General features: G+C 36.7%; 1 protein-coding gene across 2 annotated transcripts in view; it reads right to left on the bottom strand.

Moving 5' to 3' along the window:
• Window positions 1-27,451, bottom strand: part of fndc3ba (fibronectin type III domain containing 3Ba) — a 193,678-nt gene that overhangs the window by 20,366 nt on the left and 145,861 nt on the right. For both annotated transcript variants that reach the window (XM_033988140.2, XM_033988141.2), the window contains exons 16-24: window positions 25,370-25,505; window positions 23,345-23,416; window positions 22,444-22,562; window positions 20,990-21,095; window positions 19,236-19,408; window positions 17,835-17,948; window positions 17,415-17,564; window positions 15,165-15,445; window positions 8,764-8,988 (exon numbers count right to left, since the gene is read on the bottom strand). In XM_033988140.2, coding sequence (XP_033844031.1) covers window positions 8,764-8,988; window positions 15,165-15,445; window positions 17,415-17,564; window positions 17,835-17,948; window positions 19,236-19,408; window positions 20,990-21,095; window positions 22,444-22,562; window positions 23,345-23,416; window positions 25,370-25,505 — 1,376 coding nt within the window. The remainder of the gene's footprint in view (window positions 1-8,763; window positions 8,989-15,164; window positions 15,446-17,414; window positions 17,565-17,834; window positions 17,949-19,235; window positions 19,409-20,989; window positions 21,096-22,443; window positions 22,563-23,344; window positions 23,417-25,369; window positions 25,506-27,451) is intronic.

Raw genomic sequence — 27,451 nt, 5'->3', positions numbered from 1 at the left:
TAAAGATTGCGCGAACATGCACGAAAAACTCCAAAAAGAACTTTTCGGGTGAGTAAATGCTGCAGGGAAACATTTACAGTTAAAAGGTCTAAAAAGTACATTAAATCTTACTTTTTGCGTAATTTTGTGTAAACCCACTTGATTTACACATCGAGACACTCTAGCCATTTAATTATAAACCTACGTAGTCGTCAAACCGCTTCTTGGAATCACAATCACGAACTGAAGTCAAACTTGGACATATTGTAAAGTCCTGGGGCTTTTACACAGTTTTCACTCTGCAAAAGCAATAGGGATAATTGAGGCATGTGTCACGCTACGCTCGCAACCCAAGGACGATTACAAAAATAGAAGAGTGCCACAGTGACTTTGCCAATTAAGTCAAGTCCAAAGCCACATTTATTCATTTGGCGGGTTACACAGAACGTGATGGAGGGGTTAACAGATCACAGCTGGGAGGACAAAGTGGCCATCTGCTGCTTGTTTCACTGCCGTTCCGTTCTGTCAGCCAGTGTCAGCGTTCACCAGCCAAGTATTCACATTAAGAACACGTGACACTGCGTCCACAAGAGCACTCAGACTTGCGAAGAGTAGCTGTAACGCACAATATTTAGAGGATTTCTTTTCCTCATTTGTCAATTAGTGATTTAGACAGTTATTTCTGTACAGTGAGACTTTCCGAATTATTTTTAAACCAACGAAAACGGTTGTCAAAATGTGTTTGGATCCAGTTAAATTAAGCTAATCAAGGCTAGCAGTTATAGCGGCGAATTTGGAGCTGATTTCCGTATTTGGAATTCCGGCCATGAGTATCATAGCAACCAAAGAGCCAATCTGGAGTGAATTTGTTGAAGGTAATGTCCATTTCCGCCCGCATCACTGGTTTAGTAGGGAGTAGGCGCTTACCAACGCTGTCAATCAAACCTGTTGCTAACGCTGACAGGAGCGACCTCAGGGAAAGAAGGCGCCTGATTTATCTGTTATTAATGTTCATATCTTGATTTATGGACAAACCAGGATCATGTAGAGCGAGTTACAGCTGTCCCTCGCTATATCGCGGTTCATCTTTCGTGGTCTCGCTGTTTCATGGATTTTTTTAGTCCAATTTTGCGTGTTTTTTACAGTGTATGGTCGTGCATTGTGTTCTGCATCCTGATTGGCTGTTGGACTGTAGACCATTGTCCATCAGTCTCCTCCGTGCCGTGTCTCCTGTACAGTACAGAATGTGTTCAGACAAATTTACATAAACGTTGGATCGCAGTGTGACTCTGAAGTGCTGTGTGTTTGCAATTTGTTTTCTCCGTGACAAAACCCACAATGTCGATGAAACGTTCTGCACCGACAAAGGCGCCTACGAAGGTTTGAACTTTGAGAGTTTAAACGAGAGAGAAATGTGAGAAAATGTTAATGCCTGTGTGAGAAAAGTGTATAAAGTGTGTGGTGAGGGGTTTTACAGCAAAAACAGAAAATAATTGTAAAAAATAAAGCTGGTACTTCACAGATTTCGCCTATTGGAGGTTATTTTTAGAACATAACCCCCCGCGATAAATGAGGGACCACTGTATGACGAACATTTTAAGACCCAAATGGCGAGTTTGACAGCAGCAGTTACAGAGAGGAGCCACAGTTTTTCAATAGAAAGTAAACTGGAGTCGATGGAGCCGGAAGTGCGCCCATGATCACTTCCTATTTGAAACGCAGAGGCTAGCAGTTAGCTATGTCCATTTATATAAACAGTCTATGGTTTGGCGCTATCCTACATGTCCCATATCTTTTAAGCAGCAAATCTGAAAACCAAAAAACATAATTTTTGTCCTTGAAAATTGATATCGAGAGACAATTTCAAAATATGTATTAATCGAGAATAAAATCTAAATTAGGCTAAGTTTCGTTTGCAAGTAGGACGCTGTTGTTTGTAAGAGTAAGCCTATTTCTGCAACTACTATTACTGTTACTCCAAAATATACAGTCAAAAGTTTGGACAATCCTTCTCATTCAGTGTTTTTCCCCCCTTATGTTTATATAAATACATAATACATCAAATATATGAAGCGAGATACATGGAATTAGATCGTAAAGAGTAAAAAGTGACATAACTGACTAAATGTTGTTCATATTTTACATTCAAACCCTTGAAGTAGCCGCTCTTTGCTTTGACGACAGCTGCAAACCCTTGGCCTTCTCTCGATGAGCTTAAGGTTAACTATTTTAAAAAGTGACTCTAAAATAAGTTTTGAGTTATTTTGAGTTGATTTTTGGGGTACATGGTACGTTGCTATGTGTCCATTTGTAGTTTTGATGCCTTCACTGAAAATCTACAATGCAAATAATCATGGAAGTAAAATAAAACTGAAAAAGCGTGTCCTAATGGAGCCATGACGGTGCTTTGGACTGACATTACGGTGATGAGTCAAGTTAAAACAATTACGTGACGCGAGGCCCCCCGGTTACCATGGCAACGTCACTAATTGTAAAAGTAGCCTACAGCTTGAATAGTCTGAACACGAGAGAGGTTTAAAGAGAGACGCAGGGACGAGAAAGAGTTTCCTACGGCTAAAATGATTTATTATGTACCTCGAATGCGTAAGATCATAATATAATTCAGGTTAGTTGAGTCAGTTTTACAGTAGCTTAGTATATGAACTCTGAGTAATCAACAAACACACTGTCTGGCCAAAAAAAAAAAAAAAAGTCGCCACCTGGATTTAACTAAGCAAACCGGTCTGAGCCTCCTGCAGTTGGTCAAGTCGAGGTTCAACAACAGAATGAGGTCAGCTGACACCTGAGTATACTAAGAGTGCGTCATTTAACATCAAGTTTAATCTTCACAACTTCATTTTGGACGCTGACATTGGTATTTATCTACACTGCCTGACCAAAAAAAAAGTCGTCACCTGGATTTAACTAAACAAATACTTAAATTGGGGTTGCTGCAGTTGGTCCGGTTGAGGTTCAGCAACAGTCCCTGGTTTTCTTCATTAAAAAAAGGACTTCATGTTTCATACTGATGTTCTCATGGGCAATATTTATTCCTTTTCACTCTTTCCACAACTTCAACCTCATGAAAACTAAAAGACAGATAAAGGAAAATGTTCTTATATTCTTATGATGTTCTCTGATACATTTAATAACTTTTAAAATAAATACAAACAAATCATGTTTACCGTGTTCGCTGTTATCACGAGCGGTAGTTGAGTGTATTTTGAACTCTGACGTCTTTTCTTTGCACTTTTCTGTATTTCGCTTCATCATCTCTTTACACTTTCACAACTACTACACCAAACGAAAGAAATATGTTGTTGTTGCTGCAGTTGGTCCGGTCTAGGTTCAGCAGAATGAGGTCAGCTGACACCTGAATATACTGAATGACCAGGTTATTCCATCAGTGGATTTGTTCTTCCCTGATGGCACGGGCATATTCCAAGATGACAATGCCAGGATTCATCGGGCTCAAATTGTGACAGAGTGGATCAGGAGCATGAGACGTCATTTTCACACATGGATTGTCCACCACAGAGTCCAGACCTTAACCCCATTGAGAATCTTTGGGATGTGCTGGAGAAGCTTTGTGCAGCGTCAGACTCGACCAGCATCAATGCAACATCTTGGTGGAAAATTAACGCAAAGCTGGATGGAAATAAATCTTGCGACGTTGCAGAAGCTTATGAAGAAGTCGAAACAAATATTAGTGTGTGACCTTTTTTTTTTGTGGCAAGATTTACATTTTTCTTTATGAGGTTGTATATTGATTCTGTCCCTTTGCGACTTTACCACTACAACTGGGACTGGTTTAAAAATAATTATGTGAACACTCATTGCTCATAAATAGTCTCTTTTCTTGAGATGTTATTGCTACATCTTGAATGTTCCATAACAGGGCCTTAAATCGATCTCCATGGAGACACGCAGACGACACCATAAGGTCAAGTTACTGGTCAGACGTATTTTAATATTCTTTGTTGTTTAGACCAGGGTTTCGACTTCTCACTCGTGCTCGTCTTCAGAGTGGTCACGTGATGTTGCTGTGACGCGTCCGGTCAGCTGATTTATACAGGTTTTGGCGCCGTCTTCGTACGAGTGGAGGGAGGACGACAGCGCCATCTGCAGTCTGGCTGGTGGCAGTGTATATTGTCAGAATATACACTGGTTTAAAGGGAGAGACATGGAGGAGAAAGAGCGCTCCCTACAGCTAAACGATTTATTTTTTACATCATGTATGAACTCTAAGTGAAGGTCTTTAATGGTTAATATCGGAGCTTTTAATATCGTCAATACCTATATTACTATAACTATAATCAAATACAACAATGCTTTGGAGGAGAACTTGGACGACTGCGCTGATTTACAGGTGTTTACCATCAAATCTCGGTGACTATTGCTGTTTCTCTGAGCAACTTCAGCACTTTATCTTCTTCATTATTCAAGATTCAAGAGTTTACCGTTATTATCATAGAAAAAAATGCACGTTTAATCATGAAACACTGCATAATTTTGATGCAGAATGTCGTACCAAAGATGCAAAAGCCCATCTAATAATTCCCAATTCACCTCAATGATAATGTCATGTAATGAAACTGATTGCAACAATGAAAGGGCAATGCATTTAATCATCTTTGTTTACTTTGTTAATAATAAAAAAACCTAACCAAACTGCTGCAAAAAAAAACAAAAAAACACTGTCAACTACCTAAAAGCACTACACGTTTCACAAAAGAATCATTTAAGCTATACCTAGGAGTTTTCTCTACAGATTTAGCACAAAAATACCCTCGCTTCCCCATTACGTGCGTTACTTCCGGCAGACCGGCTTTGGCAAATATCCACCGCTGTTTCTTTGTGAGTCCTGACCAGACCCAGCGAGGACCAAAGCCTCATTTTCAGACACCTCTTCCATCCTCCTACGTGACTTCTCCATGGTACAACGTGTTACAAGCGAAAAGACTCACAACAACATGAATAGAGCCAGCGCACACATTTAGCATGGGACCACAGCTAGCAAGGTTTTGTGTTGTGTTGTTCCTCTTTTGTGCGTGTGTGTGTGTGTGTGTGGGGAAGGTATTGACTTTCTGCTCCTCATTATCCCCATCGAGCAGCAGTGAAATCAGGCCGAGAGGTAAACGGTCACATTTTTATATAGCGCTTGCCACTTTCAAAGCGCTTTACATCAAGGAACGACACACACATTCACACACATTCACACACATTCACACACAAGTCCAACAAGACCAACTGCCCCGGTACAGTTTCAGTCTTGCTTCTGCACTGACGCCAAGTTCACAGAGTAATTATGCTACTGGAATATTCCCTTTGCAGATACAGAATCGATATGTGATGGTTCCTGACGATAATAACAAGACTGCGTTGAAAAAGTATGTAAAAACTACTATTCATGGGTTTCTGTAGCACTACTTTTTCCTACCATGGGCGCCATGTTGAGGACTTTTCACTATTTTAAACTCTTACTTGTTATGGCATTATTTTCATCACTGTAAAACTCATAGATTAAAAAAATAAGTAAATAAATAAAAATTAATAGGGGTTTTCAGTCGCATGACTTTTCATATTATGGGCGCCATTTTGAGGACTTTTTGCCATTTTAAATTGTTACTTGTTATTTTCATCTCTGTAAAACCCATAGAAAAAAATAAAATAAAATAAATAAATAAAATAAATAACTAAATAACAAACAAACTAAATAAATAATGACTTTTCGTATTATGGGCACCATTTTGAGGACTTTTTGCCATTTTGAATTGTTATTATCATTATTTTCATCTCTGTAAAACCCATAGAAAAAAATAAAATAAAATAAATAAATAAACAAAATAAAAAGTAAATAAATAAGGGGTTTCAGTTGCATGACTTTTTCCTATTATGGGCGCCATTTTGAGGACTTTTCACTATTTTGAATTGTTACTTGTCATGGCATTATTTTCATCACTGTAAATAGATAAAACAAAACCCAATATGGATAAGTTGTTTCAGGACTTTTTGCCATTTTGAATTGTTACTTATTATTTTCATCACTGTAAAACCCATAGAAAAAAACTAAATGAATAAGGGTTTTCAGTTGCATGACTTTTGATGTGTGAACAAATATTCTACTGTCATTTAGACGACAAATGTATACACACATTTTCATTTTTATATAACAAAAATTAAAACTGAAAAAAAAATAAATAAATCACACAAATCTTGAGTGAATAGATAAATAAGAACGTCACACAATGAATAATAAAAAATACTATAAATTATCAATAATAATAATAATAATAAATAAATAAAATAAAAAAGAGCTTCAAAGAGTTCAAGAGTTTCAAAAAAGTCAATAAATAGTTGCCACTTTGTATAAAATTTTTACAATACCCTTCTTGAAATTAAAAAGGACATAACCTCATCATTATGGGTGCCATTTTGAGGACTTTTACCTTTTGTTACTTGTTTTGGCAAAGCTCCTTATTATTTTTATCACTGTAAAACCCATAGACATAAAACTAAATGAATAACAGATTTCAGATGCATGACTTTTCCCTGTTACGGGTGCCATTTTGAGGACTTTTCGTCATTTTGAATTTTTACTTGTTACTGTTTATTATTCATCATCACAGTAAAACCCATAAATATAAACCTAAATGAATAAATGGGGCAACAGTCCTGTTTTTCCTCAGTGTAAATCTCATGTAAATAAAATTAAATAATTATGAAAACTCAGTGTTTTTTTTAATCAAAGTTGTGCAGAAAAGGTTCAACTCGCTCCAACTTCGACCTCTAATCCACCTCTACTTTCATCTTTGTTTTTAAACGCGGTTTTGTTTACGCTTTGTGAATCACGGCGCCACTTAAGCGAACAAGTCCTTCTGTAATCGCCATTGTTCTCAGTAATTTTAAACCTATGCAAATGGAGGACAAAGGGTCAGAGGTTACGCAGTGAGTCATCGTTGGTACTTGATCAAAGCGCGGCGTGGCGTAGGCCCGAGATGTGGTGAGGTAAAGGCTTTGAAGGCGGGTTAGGTAATCCATCGACAAGATTGTGCAAGAACGAAAACCAATTCAATTATCCAATTCTTCGAGAGCCTTTTAAACGATCTGAGGTAATAAAGACATAACAGAACGACATAAACAGGTAAAATATGTTTGAATCTGTGTTTGAACTGCAGATTTATCCTGAAAACGACAAAACGATACCAACATACCTCAAAATACATGTACAATTCTGATTTTTGGACTAGTAGTATCGTTTTTGCTTGAGTTTTGTCGTATTTTAGTGGCTCAGTAAAGCACTTGGGGCGCCTGTGGCTGCCGAGGGTACAGAGTGTGTGAAGTAACTGAGTAATACTAGAGTACTGCTTTGAAACGCTTCCCAAACTTGTAAAGTGCTGTTAAAATAGAAGGCGGTATCAAAATTACCGTGTTTTCCGGACGATAAGTGTCACTTTTTGTCATAGTTTGTCCGGGGGTGCGACTTATATGTGGAATTATTCAAATATATAATGTCACATCTTCGTTATTGTCGCACTGAGAACCACACGAGGGCGCTCTAGAGTTGTGTACCGCTACGACAACCACGCAGAAAAAGAAGAAGCGGCGTTTTATTTACCTCTGGAGTTGGTGGAGTTGTTCAGAAGCGACACAGATGATAAAAAATTCAATGGATTTATTGATTTGGAGTGAGATCCAGAGTAAACTTGTTGCTTGTTTTTTCTGCTTTATTTATCTGATTAACTGTTAATATCTTACGTTAACAAACCAGACATGTGTTCAGTTCTGTCTGTGCTTCATGTCGCTGAATAAATATAAATGTGTTATGTTAGCGTGATGTACTGATATTCAGCCTGTTGTTCCACATTTTATTATTATTATTATTATAACTTGCCTTAAAAGATAAAATGTCTGTTCTTGGTCTCGGATTTTGTAAAATAAATTTCCCCCAAAAATGTGACTTATATATGTTTTTTCTTCATTATTATGCATTTTTTTGGGTGCGATTTATACTCCAGAGCGATGTATAATCCAGAAAATACTGTACATTATTTTAAAGACACTACGCAACTTTTCAACTCCTGGAGATGTTATTACTGTCAAGAATATTCTACAGTACGGCCCTAAACATATCTCCATGGAGACGAGGAGGTGCGACTTATACTCCAGAGCGACGTATAGTCCGGAAAATACGTCAAATTTCCCCAAAAATTGCGACTTATATATGTTTTTTCTTCATTATTATGTATTTTGACTGGTGCAACTTATACTCCAGAGTGTCTTATACTCCGGAAAATACAGTAATTTTGATAATATACTATGGTTTTATGTTTCTATTTTCTATATTTATGCTTTGATTTGTGTGATTTTAATATCACTTTGAATGACTTTGTGTACAAATTGCGCTGTACAAATAAACTTCCCTCGCCGACTATAACATTTACAACACATTTTAATCAAGAATGAGCTTCAGTCACGTCTAATCGTCAGTGATATCGTTTGGGTTTTTTAATCGAAAGGTCCACACCCGTCAGTCGTCTGTCAGAAACGGCGTGTGATTTGGAGCAGAGTTTGAACTTTAGACGAATAAATTGGGCAAATATTTCTGTAAAACGGTGAATATTTCAAGTGTAAACATATTTAAGCTCAGAAAATCAATAACTTCAAGAGCAATTTTCTCTCAAGGACAAACCACTTCACATCAGGGCACTGGCTGGCAGTACCTCGCTCGCTAATCGCTCCGTGAAATAATAATGATGTAATCTGTTTAGACCCTGGACCCACCTGTGGTTCTTGTCCTCCATCTGTAGCGTGTAGACGATGTCGTCGGAGAGCAGGGCGCGAGTGTGCGTGTTGCTGTTATTTTCACCCCATTTCAGTTTTAGGCTTTGGGGTCCTGCGGCCGAGCACTCCAGAGGGGGAGGGGCCGGCGGCAGGGGGCGTGTCCGGACCACGAGGGGGGCGCTGCAGGGGCTGGAGCCGATGGTATTCACCGCCTGGATCAGAACGCTGTTAAAGAGAGGAAAACAAAGGAGTGAGCGCAGAATAAGTCACTAATTTGGCATTTCTGTTGATAGTGAACCATGGGATTGATTATTTCAGTTTCTCTACGTGTCAGACATCGTCAAAACATAAATTATAGCAAAAACACAAGGAAAATTTAATTATTTTTCACATTATTTAAGACTTATCGTGAGTCTTGCAGTGGCTCCTTAAGGCCTGAGCACATCATAGACCATTATAGCTCGACTAAACTACTTTTTTTCATTTTTTTAAACCATAAAAATCACATTAAACGAATTATCAGCATGTACTTTTGCCTTTTTCACACAACTATCGCTATTTTTCACCTCTATCTGTGCGTATTTTCCCTTTAATGCATCAAATAAGTGTGAGATACCAGTTTAAATAGAAGAAAAACATAAAAACGAATGTACTTTTGAGTAACATTTATGCAAGAAAACAATGAAAAAACTATCTGGCCGGCTCAGAAACACTTTATAATATATATTTGGACAATAATAATCAATATTTATAGAAGAGATTATGCAGGTTTTTACAGCTCTTCTTATAAAAAACTCAGGCGTTTATGCAGCTAAGACACTGATTTCGCCAGGTCTTATTTTTGGAATTTTGAATATTTTTGAAATATTTTGGATTGGAATTAATAAAGTACACATTTTGTTTTTGACAGCAGAGTATTTGCATTATAAATGAATGGAAATACTTTGGTAATTAAAGGGTTAAAAGCATCTCTGAATCTGAACCTGATCCTGCCCCAGTATGAAACGGAAAAGTCATTTCAATTTTGCAAACGCATGTGCTATTCATGGATTAAAGATGCGTCGATACGATACAATAACAAACTTTAAAGTTATATATATATTGCTGAAGTTAACACAAATTATAAATGATAATATTCAAACTAATTTACGCCACTGACAGAAAAACTCGAGCAGATTTAAGCCACAAAAACTATTCTAAAGTAAGTAAAGTAATATCGTTAAAAAACCATGCGCTGCGATAAATAAACAGCAATGAATCACTTTAGTTGAGTTTGCATCTGAAATGAGTCACAGACGTTATAAATTCGAACTTTTATGTCTTAAATCTGATCATAAACTAAAATATAACCAAAAATATCGCAGTAGAGCAAAAAAAAAAAAAGTACAAACGATGAAAATTAACCCCAAAAATACTGTTCCAGCTTTGATATATTTAACGATAAGTCGATATACCGGTAGTTATTATCGTGAAAGACCTAGGTATACCACGTGTGCTCGTTTCCATGGCGACGTTATTGCTTGGGCTGGGATGTTCCACAGTACAGTTTTTACTTTAGATCAGATGCGAGGAGAAAGTCAAACCCATTTACAGCGAGAACGGGCAATAAAAACACATTTATTGTCAATTGAATACATATAAGTCGGTGAGTTTAATGCCATACTGCGGAACATCCCAGGCGAAGTAACGATACGCAGGTAAAGCAGACAGGTAGAGGATCCTCAATCAGAAACGTTACGCAGTGCAGCTTTAAACGAAGTGCTGCTGTAAAGGTCTTGAGTGATGATATTCCCACATCGATGATGTCAAACCCATTGAACTGAATGGAACAGAACTCTTGACGTAGGTTTTCCAGCACCAGTGCAGCACGTTAAGTGTTCACTCAGTGTTTTATGATATTTGTTCTTATCGAGTGAATAAATACTCGCTAAAAATAGTGGCAATCTCCTCACAAGTACATCTATACTGCCTGGACATACAGAAGAGACGAGACAACGAGACAAGACGCAACGAGACAAGACGCAACGAGACAATCAGTGTCAGTGTCAAAACAAACGTGGAGTCTTACAAGAAAAAAAGAAAAAAAAAAAAACTAAACTTTGCAAATATAAGGTAAAATAGGTTAGATAGATTTTGTTAGAAATAAGCAGGTGGGACTGTGACGTTTGCATGTTTGGGCAAAATATGAAGAAGATGGGTATAAAATGTAAATAATGGGGTTTGTGCAGTGAACGTGAGTGCAACTATGAGAACTGTGAAGAGAGTGGAATGTGCAATATGTGGGAATTGTGCAATTTTTATTTTGACCCTTCTGTGACCCCACGCCTTGGAACAACGGGTGGAAATTAGCCTTTAGCTATAATCCAGCATGTTTAGGTTCATGTCTGTCATTTCTGTCATGTCTGTTCATTACTATGTTTTGTCCTAACCAAATAAAATAAATAAATAAGTCAACAAAACAAAACAAAACAAACAACAAAGAAAATAAAATAAATAAAAATGTCATGGCCAAAGTATCATCATCAAAATAAAATAAAATACAAAATAAAATAAATAAAAATGTCATGGCCAAAGTATCATCATCAAAATAAAATAAAATACAAAATAAAATAAATAAAAATGTCATGGCCAAAGTATCATCATCAAAATAAAATAAAATAAAAAATAAAATAAATAAAAATGTTATGGCCAAAGTATTATCATCAAAATAAAAAAAAAAAATAAAAAAAAATAAAAAAGAATTATAATAAAATAAATAAAAATGTCATGGCCAAAGTATCATCATCAAAAGTGAATGCAGCAGTGTAAAGGAAGCACCAAATTTATTCTTGCTATGATATTAACTAACTAACTTAAATTAATATTATAACACAAGCGATTATAAATGTATTCTTTAAAAAAAAAAAAAAAAAAAAAAAAAGGTCACACACTCTAATATTTGGTCGTTCCGCCTTTAGCTTTGATTACGTCACACATTCGCTGTGGCATTGTTTCGATTTCGCTTCTGCTAAGTCACAAGATTTATTTCCATCCAGTGTTGCATTAATTTTCCACCAAGATGTTGCATTGATGATGGTCGAGTAGAAGTATATAATTATGTTTTGGCTGTTCCATCTCTGGTTCTCAAGCTGTAATCAAAAAAAAAAACACTTATAGTTTGTCCTCTTGAGATGTTATATCATGTTCCCATTAGCTTGTGACCCCTTCTGGTTTGTGCTATTGATAAACAAATAAAATCTTTCCGTGTTTCTCCTGCTTCGACCTGCCCTTCACTATCTGCTGACATTTGATTGTTTTACTGTAACCTTTTGTGTGAATGCATGGCTCTGGGCTAGAAAAGGCCAACTCCTCTTCTCCTCTGTGCGTAATTAAGAACATGAGTAATACATTGTGACCAGAGACGTACAGAAGGTAAGAATTACGCACAATGAGGTTTCATTTGTCTCTACGTCTCACAATTAGCTCAGAACAGGTTTGCATGTGAAAGATGTTGGTGAAATGTGTTAAATCCACATGTGAACAGCTGGTTGGCTGCGTGTGGTGGATGTAAACATGTTTTGCTTCGGACACCTGACAGGAACGGGACAGTGGTTTGGACAAAACAAGGTTTTATAATGAGGTGCTGTTCATCGATTGGCTCGGACATCCTCATAAACATAGTGTCCAGTGCAATCAAAGTGTAAACAGTTGATAACTGTTGTGTGTAAATCTGAGTTGTGTGTAAATCTGAGTAAACATTTTCAATAAAAGGAATTTACAAGTTTTAAAATGATAAGTGTCAAATTATCAAGTAACTATTAATCTACAAGAGGCTTTTTAGACAATGCAGTTAAAACAGAGAGCAGGAAAAACTTAAACTATAACATAAACTATACTACATAAATATTACTCAATGACTATTTTATTCCATTCTTTGCAAGTTTTCTCCCCGACAAAACCCACAATGTCGATGAAACGTTCTACACCGACAAAGGCGCCTACAAAGGTTTGAACTTTGAGAGAGTTTAAACAAGAGAGAAATGTGAGAAAATGTTAATGCCTGTGTGAGAAAAGTGTATAAAGTGTGTGGTGAGGGGTTTGACAGACAAAAACATAGAGAATAATTGCAAAAAATAAAGCTGACAGGATTCGCCTGTTGTGGATTATTTTAAGTTAACCTGCGCACGTGTAACTGCTTGAATGTTTACACTTCCTGTTTGCACACTGTATTAATCATCTTTACACACCGTTTTTAGTACTGACAGTTGCAAAAAAAAAAAACTAATGCTGCTCATTATTTGCAAATATGTATACAGAATATAACCTATACTTTTCATAGTCTATATTCCTTAAAGATTATGTTTCTACACGCTTCTCTTTATCTTATTATTTATCTATTTTATACCAAATTTTTTGATATATGTTAAACTTTTTGGGCTGAGGCTCTGCTATCTGCTTTTCTAATCATTACTACTACTTACTACTTCAACAGTAACTTTAAAATTAAGCAGTTATGGCCACGTACAAACAATTAAACACTTTACAAGCGACTAAAACAACTATAAAACAAACTGAAAACTGCATTTTAAAGACACTGTACCTATTTTTTAACATCTTACAAATGTGAAAAACAAAAGAAAAACAATTTAAACTGTTGAGAAAAGCTTTTATAAACTCATTGTAGTGAATAATTAGGATTCTAGGAATAAATGTCGCAACTTTCAGAGACTAGAGCGGAGTTTTGCCACAACTAGCATAACTAATCTTACTTCCCGGTTCGTTTAAGATAAAAACGCTTTGTAATTCAGTCTCGTTTTGACCCAAAGAGCTGGATTTACAAGACAAATTCGACTTAATTACATGAAAAAATCGGATACATCCCCATTTATCTGTAACCACTTGTGCCAAACAACTTCTACTGACGACAAAATAAAGTCCGGACCCTGATTTGAACTTAAGTGCAGCTGTTGTAAATAAATAACCGCACTTACACAGTCTATTATGGCACCCGAGCGTCGCGTTTAGCTCAGTGTCAGCCGTTATGTCAGAGAGCATGGTGACACCAACAATAACACAAAGAAAACAACACAGGGACTCGCTCTCCCGTTTCACAGAATCCACTCATTAAGAACAACATGAGAGACAAAACACAGGACGAGGATATAACAGTGGCGTATAGAACATTTACGATTTTATTGAGCAAAGACAGGGGCATCTGAGGATTCCTAATGGACGTCGAGAGCGATATTTTTATAAAGCAGAGGCCAGTTTAGGTTTGTCTAAATAAATGAAAACAGGTGAAAACAGGGCAAGTTTGGACCATGTTTGGTTTTTATATAAGTCATTTCTTTCATTCCAGATTCTGGATTCAAGATTTTTCAGAAAACAACAACGAAATTATGTTTAGAGCAACAAAAAACACGGCGTAGTTTTGATGTAAAGTGCAATACAAAAGGTGGAAAAGCCCAGACGCTAACGCCATGAATAATCCCAGTGGAAACATTAGCACGATAATGACGTTTACTTCTGTTTTTTATTGTTGTTTTATAGGGTAAACAAATCAGTGTTGTTTATTTTATTATTATTATTGTTATTTTTTATGCCGGATGCGCTGAGCTTGTAATTTTTTTGTTAAAATACAATGAAATGATTAAAAATTCTACATTAATATTATGCAAAATTGACTCTTATGAGCTTTAAGCCGTGTTATAATGCTGTTACGTGCTGAAAAACACACCTGAAGTTCTGTTTTGTTTCATTCACACATGTTTTAGTAACCATTTATTATTCCGTTCACGTCTCCAAAGCTAAAAATGCCCCGTTCCACCTTGTGATGTCATGAAGTGGTAGTTTCTCAAGTTTAACAGCTACTTTTATCCTTTTGTTTTGCAGAAATTAGTCATTCCAGGGCTGAAATCATCCAAATAATTCTAGAAATGAAGGTGTGTGGAGTTTAAAAACACACTGCAGCAATTCCTGTATCACCACATGATGACATCACAAGGTGGAACGGAGTGTTTTCCGAGTTCTTCTGGGAGAAAAACTCAGTGTAAATATGCAGGTTTGTGTGTTAAACATGTGAGAATGAAACAAAACACAACTCCAGGTCTGTTTTTGAGCTTGTAACAACATTAAAACACAGATCTAATATCTTTTACTGAGAGAAACGCAGTAGTTGTTGTAGTAATTGTTTAATTCCGTCTATTTTGCCTCATATATTTGATGTTTTCCGTGTGTATCTAAATTGTAAATACATGTTGAATGTCCAAACTGACTGGTGTAAATGTGTAAATATGCCATAACTACACAAAATACACAACTAAAGAGGTATTATTCTGAGTTAAAGACAATTGGATTCACCTAAAAATATGTAAAAGTATTTATTTTGTATTGTACATCATTTGTACTGCTGACTCTCATACCTGTACTCCGTATCGGGCTGCAGGCCTGTGACCATGTGACTTGTCCCCGACTCCACGGTGATGCTCTGGTCGTCCAAGGTCACGATGTAGGAAGTGATTTCTGCCCCGTTGCTGTTCGGCTCCTCCCACTTGAGGAAGAGGCAGGTGGAGGGGAAGTGTCCGGTCTCGGGGCAGGTGGGCAGGTCCAGGAGGGACAGGGTGGTCACGGGGTCCGGGTGTGTGGCTGGGGTCCTGATACTGGCCTGGTCACTGTATGGTCCTGCTCCAGCCTGGTTCACCGCCTAAAGAAGAGAAGAAACACAAGAAATACAGTTGTGTTTTTGTAACGTGCTGCGCCTTTTTGCCCCAATATCTTGCGTGTGTTTTATATTTATGCTCATTTTGGTCGCAGTATAAATAGACCGCGCAAAACTGGTGGGAGCGGCTGTCGTTTTTTCGCTTTTTGTTTGGTAAGATTCTTTTGGGGAAGTGGATTTGACTAGACTTTTTTGCCCTTTTTATTAAAATCATTAAAAACTGTATAATGGAGAAAAGTTTGACAGAGACATATTACACACAAATAAAGGCTTTCAGATTTAACAATGTGATGAGGTCTTACTCTCCGATGGCGTCAGGACACAATTTTTCCTCTGATTAAATTGCAGTTTCCAAAGAAAAATATGAAAGGTGAAATTATAAATGTTGAATCTGATTATTTCTAGCAAAGACTTGACCCTAGAACACACTGCATCAACTAAAATCTGCATTTTAACAACATGAGTTTTAGCTACACCCCAAATGTATAAAATATTTTTGGAGAGTTGTGACTCATGTTCATTTTAAACTCAGTAATAAAACAAAAGAGAAAAACACCTTTAACTAAAATGTCAGAAGCATTTGTTGAGCAGCAAAATGTCTTCTGGTCTTTTTTATTTCTTTGTCTGGAAATGTCACTATTAAAAATGTAAATAAAATATTTTATCTTGACCAACTTTTTACAACTAAAAGAATTAATTAGGGTCAAAGATTAGGTGAGTCTGGACACGATAAAAGATGAATATAAGAATTTTCCTGGTGCAGTAGTTTTTTTTTATACTGCGATCCAGACTTCACTTTCCTAGAATCCAGATTTTTCAAAAGCTTTTCACAACTTTCAGAGACTCAAGCGGAGTTTTGCCTCCACGGTACAACAAAAACAACTAGCATGTTTTACTTCCTGGTTCGTCGAAGATAAAAACACTGTGCAACACACACCATTTCACCATTTTGACCCAAAGAGCTGGATTTACAATATATCTGCACTGGGGCAAGACAAATTTCACTTAATTAAACAAATTTCACTTAAACTCATCAGGTCCAATCAGCCCAAATAACAAAGAGAAATGAATAAAGTCATGAAAGAGCTCGGTCCTTAGGAGGTTAAAAATACTTTATCTGTTGTCCAAAGAGGAATATATATGATAAATATAGTACCTTGAATCCTGCACAGTTTATAGTTTTGTACTGTTTTGTGTCGGTTTCGTGTGTTTTTCGTGTCTAATTTGTGTCCAATTCGTGTCCAATTCCTGTCTAATTCCTGACTGTTTCGTGTCTAATTCATGTCTCTTTCGTGTCTAATTCGCATCTCTTTCACGCGTCTTTCGTGTCTCTTTTGTGTCTAATCCGTGTCTGTTTCATGTCCAGTTTGTGTCCAATTCCTGACTAATTCCTGACTAATTCGTGTCCAATTCCTGACTAATTAATGTCCAATTCCTGACTAATTAATGTCCAATTCCTGACTAATTCGTGTCTATTTCGTGTCTAATTCGTGTCCAATTCCTGTCTAATTCCTGACTACTTCGTGTCTAATTCATGTCTAATTCCTGACTAATTCGTGTCTAATTCGTGTCCAATTCCTGTCTAATTCCTGACTAATTCGTGTCCAATTCCTGACTAATTTGTGTCTATTTCGTGTCTAATTCGTGTCTAATTCGTGTCCAATTCCTGACTAATTTGTGTCTATTTCGTGTCTACTTCGTGTCTAATTCATGTCCAATTCCTGTCTAATTCGTGTCTAATTCGTGTCCAATTCCTGACTAAATTTGTTTCTATTTCGAGTCTAATTCGAGTTGGTTTCGCGTCTGTTTTGTGTCTAATTCCTGTCTGTTTCCTGTCTTTTTTGTGTCTTTTTTGTATCTCTTTCCTTTCTCTTTCCTGTCTCTTTCCCATCCATTTCCCGTCCGTTTCCATCATTTCCACCTCTTCAGCCCACGTTACAGTCACAGTGTTCACCTGTAGCCTGCAGCAGTACTCCGTGGCTGGCGTCAGGTCCGACAGCTCACACTGTGTGGCAGATCCACAGTAGATTAGCTCCATGGGCTCGTCCTCTCGCGCCCATTCAAGACGATACTCTGAAATGTCGCTCCCCGATCCCTCCGGACTCTGAAAGACACACGATTAACAACTGTTTATAATTTCATATTGACATTAACATTCATCCCATATAGAAAATAAACTTGTGTAACTTTGTAGGGAGTTTATAATGACTCTAAAATATGACAAATTAAGGGTAACGTCTTATTATCTCCCCTATTTTGTGCAAACTCTTGAATGTTAATTAATGTTACTAGTACAAAACACTTTAATACTCACTTTGCCACAAAAAATCTCTAAAAGCAGCTTGTTTTTATTCAATATTTGTGTAAAACTCACCTCCCAGTTAAGCGTTACACAGGTGTTACTGCTCAAAGTGATGACCGGCACCCCACACTGGCCTGGAGGACCCGCTGCAGTGGTCACCTCTGTCGGCTCTGAGTACGCTCCAAACTAGAACAAAAACGATAAGACGTTCGAGTCAGTTTTAATGCGTGCGTTTTAATATGTTTATGCACTTGAAAGTGGCATATTGTGCACAAGACAGTACTTTTGAAGATTTGTACATTTATAATATCAGGTGCAGTCAACATTAAGGAAATAAGGGTAACATTTTCAAACATTTCTGTCATTGTTTTTCAGTCTGAAGGTTTGAGATGCTTGAATTTATACTGCTCTAAGGGGACGGGAGGTAGATTAGTCAAATCCTAAGGGACAAAAGAGGCAGTACATCAACTAAAACTAAGGAAATCTGCATAAAAGCTGTAAAAAGATGACATTTTTGATGATGCATTTGATAAAAACACATTTCTTTCACGTGTTATTCTGCACTTAGTTTAACAATCCTTCCTTGTTGTACCTAAAGACATTTACAAGGACATTTTTATGATCCCAGAGAAGATTTAGATAGTTTTCCTAATATTCCAGAGCACTACCGAAGAGTGGAAGTACCTGTTTGTTCTTTTTTGAGCGGTTGCGGGAGAGTGTGGTCAGCCCTAATTGAGCTAATAATGAGAATCAAATGTTCGCTTCAGATGTGGGGACACTGTTCGAAACTAATGCAGCCTCTTAAATCTGTCTGGGACACGCTGCCCCAGAAAATACAGCCCTATGCATCCCAAAGCGTCTCTTCAGATAAGCGCCGTGGATTTGCAATGCGTTATGAACATTATGAACTAAACATACTTCAAGGTTATGAAACACGTCTGAGTCACAAATTGGCGCTTTTTAAAATTAAGTAAAATGACACTTGACGCTCGTTGAAGCCTCTCGAAGCGATACACTGTACTCGTTAGTGATTACGCTGCTTTTATAGTCACAGTTGCCCTGGAGCACTGCGGAAAGCGAGGCTGCCAATCCGCACCGTTGGCCCCTCCGACCACCAACGACAAGGCGACGTGAGAGAAGCGTCTTTCCTAAGGACGCAATAAAAGATCTTGGTGTTTTTTGTGTGGTGGAGACAAAAAATTAATGGATTTCAGTCGCTTTTGTGGTTTGGGGACAACTGACCATTGAAAATATAAATCATTTTGTGTCTTTTATGGTCAAAAGCGATGGTAACGGTCCATTTTTCATCATCTTTTGACATCCATGGATCCTAAAATGAACAGTTCCCCTAATACCGCTGCTAATATTACTGTTACCTTCTACAAAAATGACAAATATTATCATTTATCCTCGTGCCAGGTCTATTACTACAGTCTCTACGTCTGCGCTAAGTGTGTGTCAAGTGATTCTTACCCCAGCCTCATTGGTAGCCCGCACCCGGAAGTTGTACGTGGCTCCTGGTAGCAAACTACCCACAGTACATTGCAGCTCGGCGCCATTGTACACCTCTGCTGGTTCACTGTCCCCTTCGCTCATCTCCAAACTGAAGACGCACTGTTCGCACACTCCCTCTGTTGTTGGAGAGTCTGAAAGAGCAAGAAATATGTTAAGTTAAAGGTAAACTATGTAGCTTGTTAAGTCTTTAAAGGTCCTGTACAGCGGTCCCTCGTTTATCGTGGGGGTTACGTTCTAAAAATAACCCGCAATAAGCGAAATCCGCGAAGTATCAGCTTTATTTTTTCCAATTATTCTATATGTTTTTGGCTGTAAAACCCCTCACCACACACTTTATACACTTTTCTCACAGGCATTAACATTTTCTCACATTTCTCTCTTGTTTAAACTCTCTCAAAGTTCAAACCTTCGTAGGCGCCTTTGTCGGTGCAGAACGTTTCATCGACATTGTGGGTTTTGTCAGGGAGAAAACAAACTGCAAACACACAGCACTGCAGAGTCTACAGTCCCTTAGCCAATCAGGAGGCAGAACACAATGCACGTTCATACAATGTAAAAAAAGCATGAAAAATTGCGGTAAAAAATCTGCAAAACAGCGAGACTGCAAAAGGTGAACCACGATATAGCGAGGGACAACTGTATTACACAAAACTGACTATTGTGAGCAAACAGGGCTTATGTTATAATATTGTTACCTCCTCAAAAACAGACCTGGAGTTGTGTTTCATTTCATTCACACATGTTTGTGTAACACTTTATTATTAGTCTGTCTATGTTTCCAAAGCTCAAAATGCTCTGTTCCACCTTGTGATGTCATGAAGTGGTAGTTTTCAAGTTAACGGCTACATTTTACCTTTTGTTCAGCAGAGATTGGCAATTCTAGAGCTGAAATTATCGAAATTTTTTCTAGTGAAGGTGTGTGGAGTTTAAAAACACAGTGCAGCACTTCCTGTATTACCACTTGATGACATCACAAAGTGGAACAGAGTGAAAAAACTCAGCCTAAATAAGCAGGATTTGTGTATTAAACATTATAACATGGATCAGAAAACAGCCTAATATAAAATTTTTTTTAAAGGAGTATAGATTTCTCTTACCTCAGTTATAAAGCTAAAAAACGTGCAAATTAAACACTACCAATTTGTATTTTGTATTTAAGTCAAAGATCAAATCAAAAAGTACTAAATTGAGCTCCTCACGATGGGTTGCCAGATCTTAAAACCAGTTTTCCGCCTATGATTTTGTCGTTAATAGACTTAAATCTCGGCTTACGGCATCACAGGTCGTCCCATTGTGATGCATATTAGTACAACTATTACCTTCAACAATAAGTAATCAGCTGAAAACATGTTGATTTAAAGAAGTCTTTTTCGTCACCAGCTGCTGTGAACTGTGGAAAATCACTTTGGGAAAACCTTGCTGGAGCCGTGAATGTGAGTTGATTAGGTTCAGATTTATTAATACCAATTTGAACAAGAACTTCCCCCTGGCTTTAAGCGGGTCTGCACAGAGTCTGCAACACTAATGTCGTATAATGAGTGTACATTAGGAAAGTTGAGTCAGATATGAAAGAAGGGAGGACTTTAATGTGCTAAATAAGAACACAATTTGGAGGAAAAAGGGTTGACTGAGTTTGCATTAGAGCAGCTACACAGAGGTCAAGATATGTTAAGCAAAGAGCTGAACATTGTAGTGATTCTCTATGGACTTACCCCATTCTAACTGCACTTCCTTGTGTTTGGCTTTTCCCACAATCCTCGGCGGCGCACAGGGTCCGGGAGGGACGCATAACGTACGGACAGGTACACTCACAGCACACTATAGACACAAGGACAAATCCTTTTAAACAATGTCTTTTTTGGTCATTTAAGTTTGTTCATGCATTGGGTTAGTTGTGTGTATTGCAGTTGTATTATAAACTTTTAACTGCACAAATTTACTTTCTGCTCTTGATTTTTGGGATAATTTAATAGTTTTTCAAACTAATTATACACTAAATGCAAGAAAAATTAAACAATATCTTCATTAAACATTTAAAAACATAACAGAAGAACTTATTGCCTGATATATGGAGACTATTTTACACAATTTTAAAGCACAGTCATTTTTCGTTTTATTTTATTCTGTTATTTACTTATAATCATTGGACTCTTACAGTAGTAAAGCGGAGGCTGTAAACCTCTTTAACCTCGGCCCCCTGTGGGACCGTACTGAAATCTGACCCTAAGGCTGGAATCACTCAGCTACAAACTGTAATTTGTACCTTGTTTATACAATTATACAATGAGTCTGGAATAAAGATGAATTGAAGACATTTTGAAGTTCAAGTAAATATAGATGTTAAACACTAATATTAAAAGCAATTTATTCCACTGACACAAAAATCAAGAGCAAATTTAAACCACAATACTATTCTAAATCTACAATATTGTTAAAAAATCCTGAGCTGCGATAAATAAACAGCAGAATGAAACACTTTAGTCATCCGTTTGTGTCTGTACTGAGACATAAAAGTTATTAATTCAACCTTTTATGGCTTAAACTTTATCTTATAGCTCAAAAATTTCCCAATAGTGCAAAGAAAATGCACACAAGAGAAATACTATAGTGATTATCCTCTATTTTAAACTAGACTAAAGAACATCATTGATCCACATTACTTCAAATACTGCTCCAAAACATGAAATTACACTTTTTTCTACTGTTTATACTTCAAATACTACTCCAAAAACATGAAATGACTTTTTTTCTATTGTTTATACTTCAAATATGGCTGCAAAAACATGAAATTACGCTTTTTTTCTTTAGTTTATGCTGCAAATACTGCTCCAAAAACATGAAAATGCACTTTTTTCAATTATGTACACTTGAAATACTGCTCCAAAAACATGAAATTACACTTTTTTCTGTTGTTAATACTTCAAATACTGCCCCAAAACCATGAAATTACACTTTTTTTCTATTGTTTATACTTCGAATCCAGCTCCAAGAACATGAAATTACACTTTTTTCTATCATTTATAAATCCAATACTGCTCCAAAAACACAAAATACACTTTTTTCCCCCATTATTTATATCATTGTCCCATTTACACCTGACCCACTGTTCTCAAAACCACCGCTGACTAATCTACACAGTACATTTTGGTCCATTTCCCCATTTTACCTGACTGTGGCCCCCAGTGGTGATACTGCACACCCGGAGGCGGTACACCGTTCCTGGGGTTAGATGCTTGCACACACACTCCGTCGCTGGTCCGCTGTACTCCACCTCCCACGGGCTCGCTGGATAAAAACACACAAAATCCACTAAAACAACCACTCTATACATAGCAGCCTATTGTTTAAAAGCCTAACCCAATTATTTTTCACAGAATTTAGTCCTGACCTGCGTTACAGCCTCTCAGTCCGTTATGGCCTATATAAACGTTGTATGTGTTATGTTGCACAATAGGGGTATTGTTTTAGGGTTATGCAATGTACTAAGTGTGTTTAAATAATTCATGTGGTATAAACGAGGTGAAGTTAAGGTAAATCTACACAATACGGTAACAGGCTGTTTACGCAACCTTAACTAAAGGCCTATGTAAACGTGTGATGTGTAATATGTTTTTCTTTCATAGATGGAGCACGTCTTAGCCCTTGATAACGTCAGACTTAAATAATATTTCACTTAAAGGATGCATTTAAAAATCGCCTTGTGCCAGTGTCAACAGCACACTTGATTGTAGATATATAGCACAATAAGCTAAGTGGATAATTTAAATACAGAGCAGTTATTGTCCATAAAGATTGAATAAATTACACAGAGACGTTTAGATCTTGACTTTTACCATTTGAATACATTCAAATACTGCTCCAAATACATGAAATTAAACTTTTTTCTACTGTTTATACTTCAAATACTGCTCTAAAAACATGAAATTATGCTTTTTTTGTATTGTTTATACTTCCAATACTGCTCCACAAAAATGAAATTACACTTTTTTCTATTGTTTATACTTTGAATGACTTGACTTTTACTATTTGAAATACACACGTTAATAGTTGCATAATGCTAGCTGTACCTTCAGAGCATCCTTCTGAAATCTCAAGCAGATACGTGAGCGCTTCTGAGCCGCCGTTGTCCTGTGGAGGATCTACAAAAAAGCATATTGTGCATTTAGAATACGAAAATGTAAATTAGCAAGCCATTACATAATAGAAACTACACAAACATTGCATTGTTTTAACTACAAATGATGCCATAATTCTTTTAAATGTAAGGGTTTCAGCGTCCTGTTTAAAGGCGCCATTTTGAGGACTTTTAAAAGGCCCGTGTTACGCTATTTAAGATCTACAGTATGTTAAAATGTTGTTGCTGTTTCCTCATGAAAAAACAGACGTGGAGTTGTGTTTTGTTTCATTCACACACACATTTAGGCTGAGTTCTTCTCTCAAACTGAAAACACACTGTTCCACCCTGTGATGTCATCATGTGGTGATACAGGAAGTGCTCCGCTGTACTTTTAAACTCCACACACCTTCATTTCTAGAATAATTTGAACAATTTCAGCCTTGAAATTGCCGATCTTTACTGAACTAAAGGTAAAAGGAGCTGTTAACTTAAAAACTTTATGCCACTTCATGACATCACAAGGTGGAACAGAGCATTTTGAGCTTTAACGAATACCTAAAACACGTGAGAATGAAACGAAACACAATTGCAGTTATGTTTTTGAGGAGTTAACAACATAATAACACGACTAAAACCTCACAAGAGTCAATTTTGCATAATATAGGACCTTTTAGCCATGTTTTTGATTGTTAATTGCTATGGAAACTGTGCTTTTTATTACTGTGAAGTTATCGCATAAGTCTGAAGAATGGATAAATGCTTGACTTTTTTTTTTTTTGTAATTTCAAAACCACTGTTGGTTTTTGGATTGAACACAAAGTACATGTATTTTGAAAATTGCTCCCAAAAATATCTAATACATAAGCGTGCTCTCGTCTGCTTTTCAACAAATATAAAAATGATCCTGTGCAGTTTCTTGTGTTTACTCTGACAAAAACTATTCACATTCACAACAAAGATACTTACATTGCATTATTATTATTGCACTTGTACGGGATGTTTTTGAGAAGCACAGATTCAGTTTGTATTTTGTAACAATTTGCCAGAATAAGAGCAAAACTGGAGTCCAATTATGAAGAGTGTGGGAATGGGATCGTGGCTAAACCCAAGTTGCGGACATATATTTAAATAAAAGACGTTTAAGACTGAATTTTATATAAGAGCAAATTTAAGCATGAATTAAAGATCGTTGAGGCACAGCTGCGACAGGAATCCTTCTTTAAGTCTTAGAAACTGGGAGGTTTTCTCAAGCCCCTGAAGAAGAAAGACTCTGTGGTTTATGTGAGTGGAAAGTGAAGCTTATTTTTTGTTGTATTCTCCATTTTATGATGAATTTATAAATCCTTTATTCCACACGTGGCAAACTCAAGGCCCGCAAGCCAAATGTGGCCCGTCACATCACTTTATGTGGCCGCGACAAGGTAAATTAAAAAGTATAACTGTCTTAAAATATGAGTTTACCACGAGATACACAGTTACACAGACATTTTTTGATATCTATGCAAATTCACATGCAATATTTTTAAATTGAATAAGTAATAAATACAGAAATGGTTCATTAACAAGATTAAAAATTAGTTACATTTATTTGACATTACATTTGGTTATATTTAGTTACATTTATACTGCTGACACCACTGATTTTTTTGATGAAATGTTTACCCAATGCCCTGATTTGTTCTGGTTTAATGGTTGTTTCATTCTGTTGTTTATAAGTTGGCATATTTCTAAGTAAAACCTAGAACAAATGGCAAATGCGTTTGTTTAAATGTTTTTTATAACACACATCTGGCAACTGGCCCATTGTATTTTATTGTATTTTGTTAATGGCGTCTTATAAACCTATTTTTGTGTGCAAGATATAATAGTAAAATAGAATCAATCAATCAAAAAAAAAAAAAAAAAAAAAAAAATGCACAATGAGCTTGAACAACAACAACAACAACAGCAATTTGTGTGTTTTTGTTTTTTTTACCCCATGTGACAGTGAATCCATAAGGCGTTGCCGCGGTGACGCATGGTGTAGAAGGAGGCCCTGGTTTGTCTGGGTTTGTGGTGCACACCAGGACTTCACTGGGGCTGCTCTTCCCCTCCGTATTTGACGCTATGAGCTGCAAAAAAGGAAAGCCAAACGCATTACAACATTAAAATTTCATAAGCATTACTAAACAGCGCACTAAAACTAAATTATGAGCTGCTCCAAAAACATGAAATTACAATTTTTCTATTGTTTATACTTCAAATACTGCTCCAAAAACTTGAACTTACACTTTTTTCTATTGTTTATACTTCAAATACTGCTCCAAATACGTGAAATTACACTTTTTTCTATTGTTTATACTTCAAATACTGCTCCAAAAACATGAATTTACACTTTTTTCTATTGTTTATACTTCAAGTACTGCTCTAAAAACATGAAATTACACTTTTTTCTATTGTTTGTACTTCAAATACTGCTCCAAAAATGTGAAATTACACTTTTTTCTATTGTTTATACTTCAAATACTGCTCCAAAAACGTGAAATTACACTTTTTTCTATTTTTTATACTTCAAATACTGCTCCACAAACATGAAATTACACTTTTTTTAATTGTTTATACTTCAAATACTGCTCCAAAAACATAAAATTACACTTTTTTTAATTGTTTATACTTCAAATACTGCTCCAAAAACATAAAATTACACTTTTTTTAATTGTTTATACTTCAAATACTGCTGCAAAAACATGAAATTGTTTTGTGCATTTATTCAATTTGTCTTTCTTATTGCTCAATACCTTCCAAAACATTCTTATTGTTAGTTGGTTCACCTCTCCACAGATCGGACCTGTGACCTGCACTCTGATCATCCCCTACAAAAGTTACTTAGTGAACTTTTAAATTGTACATGATTCCAAGCAAAAGACGAAGTTTAAATCTGTCAACTGGACAAATCGTTGTAGGAGTGAAGCCGTTTCGCTGCTCATCCGAACTGCTTCTTCAGTTCTGGTCAGATTGTAAGTGGACACTGCCTTGTATCTGTCTGAAGGGAGGAGCTAACTACACTGAAACTGTAAACAGATATTGTCTCCAGTTGCAGCCTTAACAACCCTATTCAACCTTTAATGGTCCTCCTCTTTTGTTTCTTTTGTTTGCTTTGTCTTTCCTAACAAAAATATCTTCTTTAACTCTCCTCTCAAACCATTTCTTTTCTCTGGCTCAGATCTGAACATCACATCCTTACATGGTTTCAATTTATACTGTGCTTTTACACTTCCATCAAGCACGTTTTATTTATTTTTTTCTACTTTTTAATGTCGATCTTTCATCTTTACATCAAGGAAGCACTCACCGGCTCGCACAGACAGACACAAGTTCATACACTAATGTACCGAGGCACCGTGGGCAAGGATTGTTTGGTTGTTTACTTTCTATAACCATAAAGATGATATAAAAACGCCTTAAAAATCAACAGTCTTGCCAAAAAAGTGCGCATGCTGTTTCATTAAAAAATAATTCTAAGTAATCAAGTCAAAGTAGGACTGCGGAGAGTCAGTTGTCACTTGAATTGATGTATTGGATCATTAGGCTCTGCTGTTTAACCCGCAGACTTCCACTGGAAAATCAATTAGGCCTTTTCCGGGATTTTTAACATGGAATAATTGTTTGCTCTGAGGCAGACCGTGAGCCAAAGCTGCACAACCCAAATGTTCCAACTCGAAATCCACAAAGACGGGAAAAATCTAATAGTTTCAGAAGTTAAATTCAGAAGAAGACGACTTATTTATTATTTATTATGTATAAAAGACTATCCGTAGAGCCCATTTACTTCTGTTACATTGCAGGTTTAGTTCAGTTGTTGTTATCCCTTGTCGCACCACTAGAGGGGGCACGAGTGCACACCGATGCGCCACGGACATTCAAATGATGATATTTTACATGGCTGCACAATGTTACGCACATCGGCTCTGTCTCGGACTGACTTAATGTCTGAATTACAGTGTGCGTCCCTTAGATGTACGTATTGTTATGGCTTTCTTTAACATTGTGTACTTGTGTGCGTGTACTGTTGTTTGCA

Source organism: Periophthalmus magnuspinnatus, chromosome 22 (genome assembly GCF_009829125.3).
Source record: "Periophthalmus magnuspinnatus isolate fPerMag1 chromosome 22, fPerMag1.2.pri, whole genome shotgun sequence".
In the NCBI taxonomy this organism is placed as follows: domain Eukaryota; kingdom Metazoa; phylum Chordata; class Actinopteri; order Gobiiformes; family Gobiidae; genus Periophthalmus; species Periophthalmus magnuspinnatus.
This window is presented reverse-complemented; position numbering and strand designations above follow the sequence as displayed.